The 16060-nt window shown below is 46.7% G+C and overlaps 1 protein-coding gene across 1 annotated transcript in view; it reads right to left on the bottom strand.

The window, feature by feature from the left end:
- VPS13B (vacuolar protein sorting 13 homolog B) overlaps window positions 1-16060 on the bottom strand; it is a 1674799-nt gene that overhangs the window by 67308 nt on the left and 1591431 nt on the right. Inside the window, 1 exon segment of the mRNA XM_030217225.1 lies at window positions 240-358. Within this exon segment, the coding sequence (XP_030073085.1) occupies window positions 240-358 (119 nt within the window).

The following is a 16060-nucleotide window of genomic DNA, read 5'->3' as shown; positions in this document are numbered from 1 at the left end:
TATATGAGGCTTTTGATGTTTATCCTAACTCCACAGGACCTTAGCTGTCAGATTGCCATGCTTTACTTTGATATACAAAGCTGAGCATGTGGTATAAACATATGACACAGAGCGTAGTGTGACAGAAGGAAAAACAAAACCCTTGATTACACTTCATCTAATAAGTTACTTTATACCCACTCAATTTCATATTTGACAGAATTCCATTATTATGCTTTGATACAATGGATGATAAATACCTGTTCAGGCTGGTAAGGACTGGGCCAGTTCTTCCTTCAGGTGCCAAGGTTATAATTATTGTACCACAATGATGAACAACATCCACATATATGTAGCCATACCCCGTCAGAAACACGACCTATTAAAGTAATCAGAATTATACAAGCATATTCAAAAACACCCAATAAACTGATTCAAAACTAATTTAAATTTAATGAGTGCAAACATTATTTCCAGATGAAACATTTTCCTAAGAGAAGTATTTTATACAATTAAAAAAATGACTAGATCAAATTATTACATTGGTTACAGAGTGTCCAATAGAACAAATGATCTGATTCATTAGCTATCTAATCTGACATCGCTATGTACTTGCCCAAATATATAAAGGGGTAAATCGTACATTGTGTGCAATTCTACAACTGTGCACCTATAATTAGGTAGCCGGAAGGCAAATGGTAGAAGCTTATTCTAAAAGTAAAGTAGGTGCCTACTTTCCTTTATAGCACACTAGCATAACCAGGTATATACACCCTTTACATATAGGCATGAGCACTTACGCCAGCCAGAGAAGTGGTGTAAGGGTTAGCACCTGTGGTACTCATTTTCAAAGCAGATGGATGTCTCAAAATGCCTAAAAAACTATCCATCTGCTAAAAACGTCCACATCCTGATTTTGGAAAGTCAGAATTTGGGCGTGTCATACTGCAGTTTGTCCAAATACCAAGGAGGCATATTTTGGGAAGGACTAAAGAGGTCCCAAAAGTAGGACGTCCAACAGGGATTTTCACATGGGAACAAAAATCTATGTCTAAAAAGAAGGACATTTGTATCTAGACCTGCTTCAGTCACGTACAAGTTACAAAATGTTGCTGTAATTGAGCAGTTGACCACAACAGGGATTAAGGCATGAACCCTACTTAATCCCCCCAGTGGTTGCTGTCCCCTTCCCTCGCCCCTAAAAGTGAAACTGGAAAGGAAAATCAGGCTGTATGTCAGCTACAGGTATTATGGTCATTATGAACAAAGCAGCAACCAGATTAGAACAGTAGCCTAGTGGTTAGAGCAGTGGTCTGTGAACCAAGGGACCCAGCTTCAAGATATAGTAGATGACGGCAGAAAAAGACCTGTGCAGTCCATCCAGTCTACCCAACAAGATAACTCATATGTGCTACTTTTTGTGTATACCCTACTTTGATTTGTACCTGTGCTCTTCAGGGCACAGACCGTATAAGTCTGCCCAGCACTATCCCCGCCTCCCAACCACTGGCTCTGGCACAGACCGTATAAGTCTGCCCAGCTCTATCCTCGCCTCCCAACCACCAGCTCTGGCACAGACCGTACAAGTCTGCCCAGCACTATCCCTGCCTCCCTACCACCAGCATACACTTCAACTTTTTAAAAAAAATAATTTTGAGCCTTCCAGAAACAGAAAAATACCTACTGTACCTAAATAGATAAGACACCTGCAAGCCTGAAAGCTTTTGAGTGGTGTACATTCAGGTACAGCAGGCATTTTTCAGGTCCTAGAGAGATCACATTTACACAAAAAGAGTTAAAGTAGGGGTTGAACCTGTGTCCCTTGGTTTATAGTCCACTGTACTAACCACTAGGCTACTCCTCTGTTCTGCAGGGACATCTGTACGGCCATATTTTTGAAAATGATGCTAGACAGATGCTCATGTCCCTGGTTTTTTTGTGATTCAAAAGTTCGATGTTTCACTTTGGAAAATGGCTATTCATTTTGGATGTTTTCAGTGCAAAAACGATCATCACACAGTCATAATCACAAAGGAAATTTAGACGTTATTCCTGTTTGATTATGGGTGTGAGATGGCCTTTTTTTGGACTTAATTTGTTTGAAAATGCCCCTCCACGTGTAGCAGATACCTGTACAACTTTTAGTATTCTATAAGTTGCCCATATAAGGGATGCCTCAACCATGCTCTGCTCCTATGTACGCCCCCCCATCCTTGCAAATACATGCTATGTAACTAAAGCAAGTATTTGCAGCATAATGAAATATATGCACGTAAGTGCACACATATGCTAGTATTATAAACATTTAGAGTTGACATTCAAAATGATTTAAACATCCAGAAATGGTGCTTGACTGTTTAAATTGCTTGTCTGGGGATAACCGCTGAAAATATCCGGTTAGTACATAAACCAAAACCGGCTACTTTGTGGGCATTCCAGAGTCAGTACTTAACTGGTTAAGTGCCAATATTCCAGCATGTAATTTGCTAGGATAACTGCATAAATAGAACCACACAAAACATAGTCCTATCTTTTATGCAGTTCATCTTAGCTATATAAACAGGATGGAGTCGGTCCAGAGGTCAGCTACTAAAATGGTCAGTGCTCCTTATAATAAAGCATACAGGGACAGACTTAAAGATCTCGTATGTATACTTTGGAAGAAAGGCAGGAGAAGGGAGATATGATTGATACATTTAAATACCTACATAACATAAATGCACAGGAGACAAGTCTCTTTCAACTGAAAGGAAGTCTAAGGAACTACTACTTCACGGAAAGGGTGGTGAATTCATGGAACGACCTCCCAGTGGAAGTGGTGGACACGAAAACAGTATCTGAATATGGGACATCATACAACCCCAGAGATTCCACCATATTCTGCAGTGCCCTTGATAGCTTCAGATCTCCTGCAGATGTTAAGCCCGTTCTGTCCAGAAAAGCTGCATAGTTGCGTTAAAGTCACCTGCCAATAGAAGCCTACCCTGGACAAAACCCTGAAGGGCAGACTAGAACTGAACAAAAAAAGAGATCATGATGTTCATTGGGTGCGTAAACTGAAGCAACAGTGACTGCTGTCTGATCTAGCAGCACGTGCAGGAAAAGGAAATGACCAGCAGGATCTCACTTAGCAATAACAAACTGTACAGATAAAGATTCATGAAATAAAATGGCTACACCCTGCTTCTTCTGCCCATGTACATCAGAAGTGTGATATATAGCCAGGTACCAAGGGTGTGACAGCAACACCTCATGTTGTTTTAGGAGATGTGTTTCCTGCAGTAGCGATCCTAGGTCGGCTGCCACCCGGGGCGGATCGCTGCTGCGCACCCCCCCCCCCCGGGTGCAGTGGCATCCGTCACCCCAGGGTGCAGCACAACACCCCCCCCCCGGCGCAATGACACCCCCCTCCCCGGCGCATCAAGCCTCCCCCCCGGGTGCATTCTTGGCTGCTGGAGGGTGCAGAGGGAGCAGGGAACCAGCGAAACCGACAGGCGCGCGGCTGCTCTCTGCACCCTCCAGTAGTGTGCACCCGGAGTGGACCGCCCCCACCGCCCTGCCCTTGCTACGCCACTGGTTTGCTGTAAACAGACCACATGAGGTTGAGCTCTCAACAACTCTCAAAAAAGAGAGCAACGTTTATAGGGGGGGTTGTGGCTGCGGGGGGGGGGGGTCCAAAGTGGCAGGGGGAGGCGGCTAAACAGTGCCCCCCCACCTCGGGCTCTAGCCCCCCTCCCGCCGAGGTCTGGCTACGCCTCTGCACACAACCCACTTAACCAACCCTAAAAAAACAAGTTTACTGGCAACCCTCTCACCAAATAAAAGAAAAAGAAAAAAGGGGGCAAGCCTAAAAGAAAGACAGCCCATAAGCATATCAAACACACACTCATCTTTAAAAATCCATTCCAGGGAGTCACGTGATGCAGTTAGAGCAGTAGCAACGCTTTTGTGCTGCTCCGCGGACCCTGCTCGCTCCCGGCGCCCTACGAACTGAACTGGCCTCAAAAATACCAACCTGGTCCCGTTGAAGTGTTGCGGAAGGTGTATGGACCCATTCCTCGTTCCCATGCCGCTTGGAAGCACGAGGAAGAGCTCGAAGAACGAAAAAGAAAAGCTCCCTGTAGCGAGCGGCGAATCCAAGATGGCGGCCGCATCGCCGTGAGGCGAAGCTGAATTTACCGCCCGACAGCTTGCGCAATTAGTAGCGGCGGTGAGTACAGCGCTGGAACCCCGATTCCTTGCATTAGAGGGGAAGCTGGAGAAATTAGATGGCCAGTTGGGTGAGATCGCTAGCAGAACCGCGGAGGTGGAAAAGAGAGTCTCTGAACTGGAAGAGACTTGGCAACAACATGAGCCTGAACTTTCCACCCTCAAGAAACGCCTGGCTGCCCAAGAGGAGAAGCTGGATGAACTGGAGAATAGAGCCAGACGGTGTAACCTTAGACTGGTGGGCCTGCCCGAAACAATTCCTGATAAAAATCTGGGCACATTGCTTGAAAGCTGGCTTTCTAAAGAATTTGCTATATCAGACAGCCCACTATGCATTGAAAGAGCACACAGGCTGGGGAAACCACGCCAAAATGGATCAAAACCCAGAGTAGTAATTATGAAAGTTCACAACTATATCCATAAAGAAGAAATTCTACAGGGGTTCCGTCAGAAAAGAGATTCCCTAACCTACGCGGGCGCCCAGATCCGCATATTTCAAGATTACTCAGCCAACGTACAAGAAAGAAGAAGAAGAAAATTCCACCCGGTGTGTACAGCTTTGATTGAACAAAACACCAGATTTATGCTACTTTACCCTGCCACATTAAAAATCATGAAAAACGGGAAATGGATATCCTTTACATCAGAACACTCTGCACTGCAATATATCAACCAAGAACTGAAAAGTCAGGAAGCACCGGCTTGATCCGGTTTTGGACATATGGTGGTGAGCATAACTTGTGATTGATTGAACTGTCCTGACGGGATAAACAATAATGTAAAGACTTTATACATAGAGGTTATAACTTTATAAGTTTAATTATAACACTGAGGGGCCTGGGGGTGAGCGGGGAACCGGCATGCTGTGTCTCTGCCTAGATGGGGTTATCCCTCTCGACAGGGCCGGTCTTAGCAAGTGCGGGGCCCTATGCAGACCAATTTGACGGGGCCCCACCCTAGCTCCGCCCACACCCTAGCTCCGCCCCCACCCTAGCTCCAGAGCCGGCCACCCCTACCTCCGAGCTCCAAGGCCCCCAGCTCCAGGGCTTGTCGATCCTGCACAGTCAATGCCAACTGAAAACCATGTCTTTTTCACAAACACAGATACACCCTAATCCACTATAGAATAAGTAGTAATATTTAAACTTTCTATTTAGACAAAAATTAAACTGAACCCCCAAGATGCCAGACTCTGCATACAACACCACAGAAACAGAAAATGTCCCCTAGTACTGTGCAAAATATAAAGACAACAGACGTAAATTTGAAAAAAAACTAACAAATACCAATCACCACTTTACAAATTAACAAATAGAAATAAAACAAATATAGAAAATAAAATAATACCATTTTATTGGACTAATACATTTAGCTTTCAGAGGCCAAAACCTCCGTCCTCAGGTCAATACAGTATAGAGCTGTTACAGTATCCTATCCTGACCTGAGGAAGGGGGCTTTGTTCTCTGAAAGTTTGTCAAAATGTATTAAAATTAGTCCAATAAAAAGATTACCTTATTTACATGTTCCATTATAAACATTTATTAACACAGCTACAATACTAATATCCTAAAGCAAAAAAATAAAAATTTATATTTTATTTACAGTTTGTCGTCTCTGGTTTCTGCTTTCCTCATCTTCTTTTCACTGTCTTCCATCCAGCATCTGTCTTCACTCTCTCTCTGCCATCCAGTGTCTGCCCTCTCTGCTGTCCCCTCAATCCAATGTCTGCCCTCTCTCCCTGCCCCTTCCGTGCACATCTGCACTCTATCTCTGCCCCTTCCATTCACTGTCTGCCCTTTCTATCCCTTCCATCCACTGTCTTCCCCTTCTCTCTGCCCCTTCAATCCACCATTTGCCCTCCCTCTCCCATCCATCCGGGTCTGCCCTCCCTCTCACTCCCCCTTCCATCTAGGATCTGCCCCTCTCTCTGCCCCTTTTTTCAGCCCCCAGTTCCAGCCCCACTATCCCACCAGTCCCCCGTTTCAGCCCCAGCCCTTTTCTCCCACCAGTCCCGAGCTTCAGCCCCCAACCACTCCTCCCTGTCCCCTTTTCAGCCCCCAGTTTCAACCCCAGTCCCCAGCCCTTTTCTCTCACCAGTCTCAAGCTTCAGCCCCAGCCACTTCTCCCTATCTCCTTTTCAGCCCCCAGTACCCACAGTTTCAGCCCCTGCCCCTTTTCCGCCTCCAGTCCCAGTACTAGCCCCCTTATCCCACCTTCCCTCCTTTTCAGCCCCAGTTCCAGCCCCCTTCATCCACATGCCTTGTATTAGAACCCCCCTTTTCAGCCCCAGAACCATTCTCCCACCTGACCCATGCATGCCCCATTTTCCCACCAGCCCCATGCATGGCCCCCATTTCCCATATGGCCCCTTCTCAAACCCCAGTTCCAGCCCCCTTCTCCCATCTGAGAACCCCCATCCCACACCCTTCTCCCATCTGAGTCCCCCTTACCCCCTCCCCCCAACTGAGAACCCCCATCCCACACCCTTCTCCCATCTGAGTCCCCCTTACCCCAACTGAGAACCCCCATCCCACACCCTTCTCCCATCTGAGTCCCCCTTACCCCCTCCCCCCAACTGAGAACCCCCATCCCACACCCTTCTCCCATCTGAGTCCCCCCCCCACCCACCCACCTAAGAACTCTGTTCTGCTGCACCCACTAACTTTAAAAAAAAAATTGAGAAGCGCCGAGTAGCAGGCAGCGCCTCGCGTCTGCCCTGCTAGTAAAAATCTCCTGCACGTCGTTGGGCTGGCCTTCCCGCATTAAGTCCCGCCCTCCTCTGAGGTAATAGGCTCTTCCCGCATTAAGTCCCGCCCTCCTCTGAGGTAATAGGCTATTACCTCAGAGGAGGGCAGGACTTAATGCGGGGAGAGCCTATTACCTCAGAGGAGGGCGGGACTTAATGCGGAAAGGCCGGCCCGACGATGTGCAGGAGATTTGTAGCAGGGCAGGCACGAGGCGCTGCCTGCTACTCGGCGCTTCTCAATTTTTTTACTGAAGAGCAATCGATCGTCGGGGGGGGGGGGGGTGGGAGCGGCGGGCGGGGCGACCCCAGGCACGCCGCGCGGGGCCCCCTTGAGCGCGGGGCCCTATGCGGCCGCCTCAGTCGCCTTGCCCTAAGACCGGCCCTGCCTCTCGAGGCAATTTTGGGAACAAGGGGGGGAGGAAAGGGGTTTAGGTATAGGGAGGAAGGGAGGGAGGGAGGGGGATGGGAGGGAAGTGATAGGAGTGGGGATAAGTAGTAAAGTAGAGGGGAGGTTCTTAATAATGTCTGTTCTCGCATATGGAGTGTTAGGGGCAACGCAGGTTCTCCCACACATTAAATCACACACCCTCCGGGGGAGGCTGGGCTCCCGGAGGGCTACCCTGATGATATTTATAATAGTACCAACGAAACAAAGAAGAGATTAGTCGATCTGGAATTAAAATATTATCATGGAATGTCTCAGGTATCACATCACCAGTAAAACGATATAAAATCCTGACCCAGATAAAGCGGCAATAGATATTGCCTGCTTACAGGAAACAAAGTTGTTCGATATAGAACATGAAAAACTCTGTCAACAATGGGTGGGTGAAAGCCACTTCTCCTCTTCGGGTAATAGGAAGAGCGGGGTAGTAATACTCGTCCGAAAGGGATTACCTTGCACAACCAAATTAATCCACAGGGACACTGAGGGACGCATTGTACTTTTACAGATAAACTACCAAGGGCAGAAGTTTTACATCTGTGCAATATATGCCCCAAATGCTTATAGCCCAAATTTTTTCCAGACCCTTATAGCATTAGGACTGCAACATAATGATGCCCCCTGGATATGGGCGGGAGACTTCAATCAAGTACTAGACCCGAGTCTGGATAGATCCTCACCCACAGCTATCCCAGGGTCGGGTAGAGGGAAAGGGATACCAGCGCTCTGTAAACATCTCCAATTAATTGACCCGTGGCGTGCCCTCCACCCTACCACAAAGGACTATACACACCAATCTAAAGTACATTCTTCCTGGTCTAGAATTGATTACATATTGATATCACAATCCTTGTTCTTTAAAGTCCAGAAAGCCACTATCGGCCCTATGGAAATATCGGACCATAACATGATTTGGGTGGAAATTAACGTAGGTGGGGGTGGTGGAGAGGGTAATAAATGGAGATTCCCTGCATATTTGTATCAGGATAAACAACTGCTAACTCACCTACAGGAAAAATGGCAATTATACGAGGATACAAACCTGACATCATGTGACTCACCTATAACATATTGGGAAGCTTCTAAGGCGGTTATGAGGGGAGAAGTGATAGCATTCCAGTGTGCTAGGAAAAAGCGCCTGGCGGCCGGGATACTACATTCAGAGATAGTATATGTGAAGGCCAAGAGGAAATACCTGAGTAACACAACAATAGCCAATAGAGACTAAATGTCAGCAGCCCTAGTAGCATTAAATTCCCTGATACATGAGCAAGCAAAGAAACAATTAACAGCACGACGCCTAAATTTTCAGCAATTTGGGAATAAATCTGGGAAATTACTGGCAAGGGTGGCAAAGGCAACTACTGCACAGCAATTTATCCCAGTGATCGAAAACTCTAGGTGAGACAAACTTAATCAATTACAAGATATAGTAAATACATTCTATGAGCACTTTACGCAAATGTATACTCCCAGAAATAGGGTCCAAGGCCCCCTGACCAAAGATTATTTAGAAGATGCAAAAATGCCACAATTGCCAGAGGAAGCCCGTCAAATATTATCTGCACCCCTACAAACACAAGAAGTATTTAAAGTAATAAAAGCCTTACAAATAGGATTAGCATCAGGATTGGACGGCTTCTCCAATGAATATTATAAAATGCTGACACCACAATTGTGTGGAGCGTTGGCGGACTATTTGGATGCAGTAGTTGCTAGGGGATCTTTTTTGCCCAGAGAGAACGAAGCGTTGATTACCTTAATTCCTAAGCCGGGTAAACCTAAAGATCAAGTAGAATCTTATAGACCCATCTCCCTTATTAATGTTGATGTCAAGATCCTGTCCCGAGTACTGGCAAATAGACTGATGCCTCACATGCCAATGTTGATCGGAGAACACCAGGTAGGGTTTGTTAAGGGCCGTCAGGCGGTTCAACAGGTACGGAAAGCCCTCTTAGCAGTGGCGTATGGGCAGGCTACGGGAGATCCTCTCTATTAGTTAGCATAGATGCAGCCCATAGGCGTAGACTGGGGGGGGCGAGGGGGGGCTTTGCCCCCCCAAACGACGACGACGACCCGCAGCGGCGAACGGGTGGCCAGCAGTAGTAAAAGCAGCAAGTAGCAGACAGGCTCGACTCCGCTTTCCTGCTCTCTCTGCGTCCCGCCCGAAAGGAAATGACATCAGAGGAAGGCGGGACGCAGAGAGAGCAGGAAAGCGGAGTCGAGCCTGTCTGCTACTTGCTGCTTTTACTACTGCCGGCCGCCCGTTCGCCGCTTCAACTTTGGTACCAGGGGCTGTTGGTAGCGGCGCTGCAGCGATTACAACAGTCTGCCTCGGCCTTCCCTGCCACACGTCCCGCCTATGCGGAACAGGAAGTTGTACCAGAGGAGGCGGGACATGTAGCAGGGAAGGCCGAGGCAGACTGCTGTTATTGCTGGCTGGCTGCAGTGCCGCTACCGGCAGCGATCAATGCAAGTGAGTGAGGAGGAAGGAAAAAGGAGAGACGCTGGAACCGGGATGGGGGGGTGAGAAAAGGAGAAAAATGAAGGTACTGTTCAGCTGCACCTTTGGGAGGAGCGAGGTGAAGGGACCATGTGGGTAGGGGTGAATGGAGGGCAGAAGGAGGATCTACAGGATGGAGGGAGAGAGGTGCAGGTCTGCTGTGCTGGATATTTTTTTTTTGGAGGGGGATGATGAACAGAGAGGAAGAGGTGATGGATTGGGGGGGGGGAGAAGGGATTGTTAGATGTGGATTAGCTGGTAGGAGGGAAGAAGGGAGAATGGATGGTAGGAGGAAGGGAAGAGAAAAGAGAGTGTCAGGGAGACAGAGAAGCGAGATTGTGGTCATTGAGGGAGCATAGAGACAGGGACACAAAGGGACAATGCTGGACAGAGAGGGGATAAGGGCATACAGGGACAATGCTGGGAGGGAAAAAGGGATATTGGAAGATGATGGACATAGGGTGAGTAAGAAGACAGGGGAGATGCTGGAAATGGAGAGGTAAGAAAATGATTGGGGGGTGTGCTAGACATTGTATGGGGATGGGGACAAAGAGGGGATATGCTGGACATAGGAGAAATAATGATATAATGGAGAAGCTGACATGGAAGGGAAGGGGACATGGAGGGATGCTGGATAGAAGAGGGTGAGAGAAAGAGAATATACTAGTCAGAGGAGTGAAAATAGGGAGAGAGGGTGCTGTATAGAAAGGAGGAAATAGAAAGAGAGGGTGCTGGAAGAGGGGAGAATTAACAAAAAACACAGGAATAACAGGATGAAGATTGGGGTGAGGGACACGTTGAGGGCAGATACTGAAACTCGAGGAAGGGTAGAGACAGGGCTACTGCATAAAGAAGGCACTGCATAAAACAGAAGACACTGGGACCAAAGCGAATAGAAAAACTAAATGATGAGACAACAAAGGTAGAAAAAAGTATTTTATTCAGAATTTATTAATTGGAATATGTCAGCTTTTGGAAATGTGTATCTGTGATATTTTGCATGTAAGGTTCAATTTTTCTGGTATTGCTGCATGCTGAGTCTGTCCTTGGAATTAGTGCTGTTATGGTTTAGTAAGAATATGAGTGTGTTTTTGTACAAGTTTGTGTATAGCGTTTTGCAGTGGAGAGATTGTGTGTTGGCCTTACTGAGGTGGCACCAAAACATCAGAAAGGGTGTAGAGCCTAAATCACGACACACTACCTCTTGAAGGATTTACATATAGAGCCTATGCATTTCTAAGGTCAACACTGGTATGGTATGGGAAAGGGGGGCGGGAAATACTACTGGAGATGAAGAGGGAGTGCTGGGTAAGGAGTAAAGAAGGAAGGAAGGGAGGGAGAAAGAGCTGGCTTGATATCTCATACATATTCATTATGGTTATTCCCCCAAAAAGCCAGCTCTTTTTCCCTTCCTTCCTCCATATTAGCATATCATTTGCATATGTATATATGCAAATGAATATGCTAATATGCTCCGCCCCATCCCTTGCCCCCCCAAATAAAACAGTCAAACTACGCCTATGGATGCAGCCAAAGCGTTTGATAAAGTTAACTGGGATTACATGTTTCAGGTACTTGAGCACACGGGCTTGGATGGCTGGTTTTTAGATGCCACAAAAACACTATACAAAAATACCACAGCCCAAATACTAATAAATGGCACCAGATCTAAACCCTTTAGAGTAGAGCGCGGCACCAGGCAGGGATGCCCATTATCCCCTCTACTGTTCCTCTTATATTTAGAACCACTCTTACGCACAATGCTACTAGACCCGGACATACAGGGAGTCACACTACACGGGACCTTAATAAAAACACTGGCTTTCGCTGACGATATGCTCCTTACCCTTACTCAACCGAAGACCTCAGTCCAACGCCTACTAGAAGTCATAGACGAATTTGGGTTCTACTCAGGATTACAATTAAATTTACAAAACTCACTGGCCCTTCCAGTACAGGAAACAGTGCAAAAGGAGTGGGAGGGCCCTTTCCCCTTTCAATGGGCCGTGGGTACACTCAAGTACCTAGGGGTCTATGTACCGAGGGATTTAACAAATTTGTACAAAGAGAATATGGACCCCTTGAAGAAGCATAGAAAAGAAGCTTTGCAGGGATGGCAGGGCCTACCTCTGTCTTTGAGGGGAAGAATCACCATGTATAACATGTTTATTTTTCCCAAATGGACATACATTTTCCAGATGATCCCTGCTATATTGGGATATAAAGAGGAGAGGTAGCTACACAAAACCCTTACAACGTTCTTGTGGCAGGGAAAACGCGCACGCATTGGATTAAACAAACTTATGAGACCTTGTCTAAAAGGGGGGCTGGGGCTACTTGACTTAAAGCTTATACCAATTGCCTGTAATTTGAGGCATTTATCAGACTGGTTTCGCTCGAGGGAATTTTTCTCCTGCACTAGAGTGAAAACCTCACTGATGGCCCCAATTGGATTTGCTTACTGGCTACATGCCCCATCAGAAGAACTCCCAACCCTGGGCCCATATAGATTTCTTTTGAACCCTTTGCTGAAAACATGGAAATGGTTGAGTAAGAAACACAAATGGAACAGTGCAGTGTCCCCACTACTGCCCATTAAAGGTAGCCTGGCATTCCCAGAGGGGGGGAAATCTGCTTTGTTTAGGAAATGGGAGATTTGTGGTATTAAATACTTATTTCAGGTGGTGTCTGAAACAGGGACCATTAAAACATTCCAGGCCCTGTGCACAGAATTTGGACTTGGACAGAAAGACTATTTTCAATATATGCAGCTCAAACATTACATACGAACATTGCCTGCATCGGCTCTCACTCAGCAAGTATGGGAATCCATGAGTGAGATGCTGGGCCTGGAAGCACAGTTAAAAGTACTGCTTAAGTACTTCCACCATCATCTAAGAGACTTACAGGGGACACTGGACTACACGCAAGTGTCAAAACAATGGCATCAGGAGCTGCGGTGGAAACCGGACCCAGAACAGATCAAATTGTGCTTAATGGGTGTGTATCGGGTGATAGAGAATGTGACTTGGCAGGAAATGCACTACAAATTTATCATGAGGCTGTATATATTACCACACAGAGCTTATAAGGCGACCCTGAGAACAACAGACGACTGCCCAAAATGTGGAACTGTGGGAGCCTCTCTAGGGCATATGTTTTGGTATTGCACAAAAGTGATCCCCTTCTGGATAAAACTGGGACAACAAGTATCGCAAATGTGGAACATACACTGGCAAACAACGCCAGGACAGCTATTTGATGTCTATAGGGTCCGTGGCAAGTCATCAGAGGGATTTAAAGCGTTCTTGAAAAGAGTAGTCTTGATGGGCAAACGTACCATACTACAATTGTGGCTACAATCAGAACCACCTGGAACCCGCAATGGCGAGGAGCGATGATGCAATGCTGTATGTTGGAAAAAAAAAGTGGGAGACTTGGCCTCGAAGAACGGAGACCAGTTCTGTAAAGTCTGGCTTCCGTTTTGGGACACTCTGACACCTGTTGCGAGAAGCAGGATATTGAACTGTTAACAGAACCGGTAGAGGGAAAGAGTTGAGGGTGGGGATGGAGAGGGGGGGGGAGTTGGGGGAAGAGGGAGGAAAACTTATAAGCTTGATGACATCTCTTATGTATTGTTCGAATTATTTGATGTATTGTGTTTAAGTGTTATCAATAAAAATTGATATATTAAAAAAAAAAATCCAGTCCAAACAAAAAAAGTGATCAAAAGTCAATCTCCTCCTAGGTGAATTATTCACATCTTCTTTCACCCCTTCTCCATCCGCTTCCAATGCTGCAGCTTTTCTCTCAACCCTAGAGCCACCAGTGGCGGAGGAAGTGAAGAGGGTGCTACTTTAGCCTCATGAAGAATCTGCCAAGCCTCTGCCAATTTACGCACGCGATGCATTTTCCCCCCTGCAGGAAAACTCAAAGCAAATGGGAACAACCAACGATATTTAATGTTAGCTGAAACAAGCAAGTCCAAAACGGGCTTCATCGCCCAATGCTGCTGCAGGGTGTAAGCGGAAACACCTTGGTACACTGAAATCCGGGCTTTACTGTAAAGTAAAGGTGGCGCCTGTCTGGCCTGCAGCAGAACTGGCTCTTTTTCCTTGTAATTCAAAAAGCACACCACAATGTCCCGAGGCAGATTGTCCTTGGATTTCTCCAGTGAACGATGGACCCGCTCAAAGGGGATCGGCTCCTGCTCACCTCCTTCAGCAAGTAACTGACGGCACAGAGTTTGCACAATAACCAAGACATCTTCGGTTTCTCCTCCTTCTGGCACTCCTCAGAAACACAGGTTCTTCCTGCGGCCATGATTCTCAAGATCATCAACTTTGTAGAGTAACTCTTCATGCTACTCAAAAAGCTGGTTCACCCGTTGGTTTGTTGTATTGAATTGCTCCTCATGCTCCTCAGCTTTAGCCTCCAGTTCCACCACGCAGTTGCCCAGATCCCGCAGATCCGCACTTAAATTGTCAATGTGTTCCACAATATCTTCCCTGGATGCCTTAATCTCATCTTTGATCTCAACCAAATAATGCCGCAGACGCTAGGATCGATCAGTTGTTTCTCCCGCATCTCCGAGCAAACCAGCGACTGAGAGAGCAGAGTTGGAGTCCAATTCCGAAACTGGGGCTGAGACAACATGGTGGCAAAGAGTTTTAACGAAGGACTGTGATGCACCCTTTTCTCCCTTCTTACCCGCCAAATTCTCAGCCTTACTCATTGAAGACAGGTACAGCAGGCAGTTAGGTGCAGAAGTAAGCAATTTCAACCATAGATGAGTGGTGCTGGAGGGCGATAATTGGAGTGGACGGGAGTAAAGGAATCAAGCTGCCATCTATGTTGGTGGCATCACTTCCTCTCATCCTGCACTATCTTTTCAAACAAGTTGAACTGTGTAGGGGAGATGTCTACTGAGCACAATTGCCACCCTAGCACTATGGGTGGTACCCAGAGCAAAAAGAATGTCTCCCATTCACATCCTATCAATTTTTGATGTTCCAACACAGAGATGTGGCTCCTGGAGATAGCTATGGGTAATTTCTGTTTCCTTAGCTCCTGCAAGACTTTTGAACTCTTAATTGGGAAATTAATACCCCCTACAATCCTGGAGTCAATATTCAAGGAGGACGCTCCCAGCTATAAAACTCGATGCAAGCCCATCTACACAGCCTACTCAAAAAAATGGAGATTTGGGCGCCCAGCTTTCACCCAGCCTCCCTGACCCAAATCATAATTCCACTAATATCCTACCCACAACAAATCCCTGAAGCATGCTTCCCACTAGAGCACAAATACCCCCTACAATCTCAAACCCCCCTCCCAAAACCCATACTGTAACCCCCCTGCTCAGTCATACAAAGAACTAAGCCCCTCTGTCAAAACCCCCCTTTTACCCCCTCTTTATGTCACATTTAAATGCGTCTCCCTTCCTGAAAGATTACACCCTAACAACCCAACACTGAATCCCAGACCCCTGTTGCACCCCTCTATCCTGTCTCCCAAACTGCTCCCTTCCAATCATACAACACTCGCACCAGAAGCTGCTATGCCATTCAAACCACAAACATACCAAGCAATCATATACCATAGTTAGAACACACTCTGCATTCCTACAGACAGAGTGTGAACCTTGAATTCAGTAGCAATGACAACCCAACAGTGGAAAATCAGTGTCCACGGGGCTCTGAAGGCCCAAGCCACCAGGTAATGCCCTGAAGATAATTGGGTTAAGATTTTTACTCCAACAGGATGACTCCCCAAAGTCACTCAGGGGATTCACTGTCACTGGCTTGGGACTCAAGTTGGGCCAGGTATTTGTTTGCCCAGCTTTTCATAAATTTTTGTTTGGCCCTTGTGTTGTACATTTAATTTTTCAGTGTACAGCAAAGCAAATTTTATCTGCCCTTCAAACAGCACCACACACACGGAAGCAAATGCCCGGCAATGAGCCTGAACCGGCGATAAATAGTCCTGGAAACATAGACTTTTTTTGTTTTGATACTGCAAATGCTCGCAAGCCCGGACTGAACTCATGACTACTTGCTTATGGGCGAAGGTGACCATCCGAATTATGACAGGCCTGGAGTGACCCCCATCTGGTCTCCATTGTCCCATCTGATGGGCCCTCTCCAAGTGGAATGGTCTGGCATTGCCCCCAGCTGAA

This window comes from Microcaecilia unicolor, chromosome 1 (genome assembly GCF_901765095.1).
Source record: "Microcaecilia unicolor chromosome 1, aMicUni1.1, whole genome shotgun sequence".
Taxonomy (NCBI): Eukaryota; Metazoa; Chordata; class Amphibia; order Gymnophiona; family Siphonopidae; genus Microcaecilia; species Microcaecilia unicolor.
Note: the sequence above shows the minus strand (reverse complement) of the source record. Positions and strands in the feature narration are given on the sequence as shown.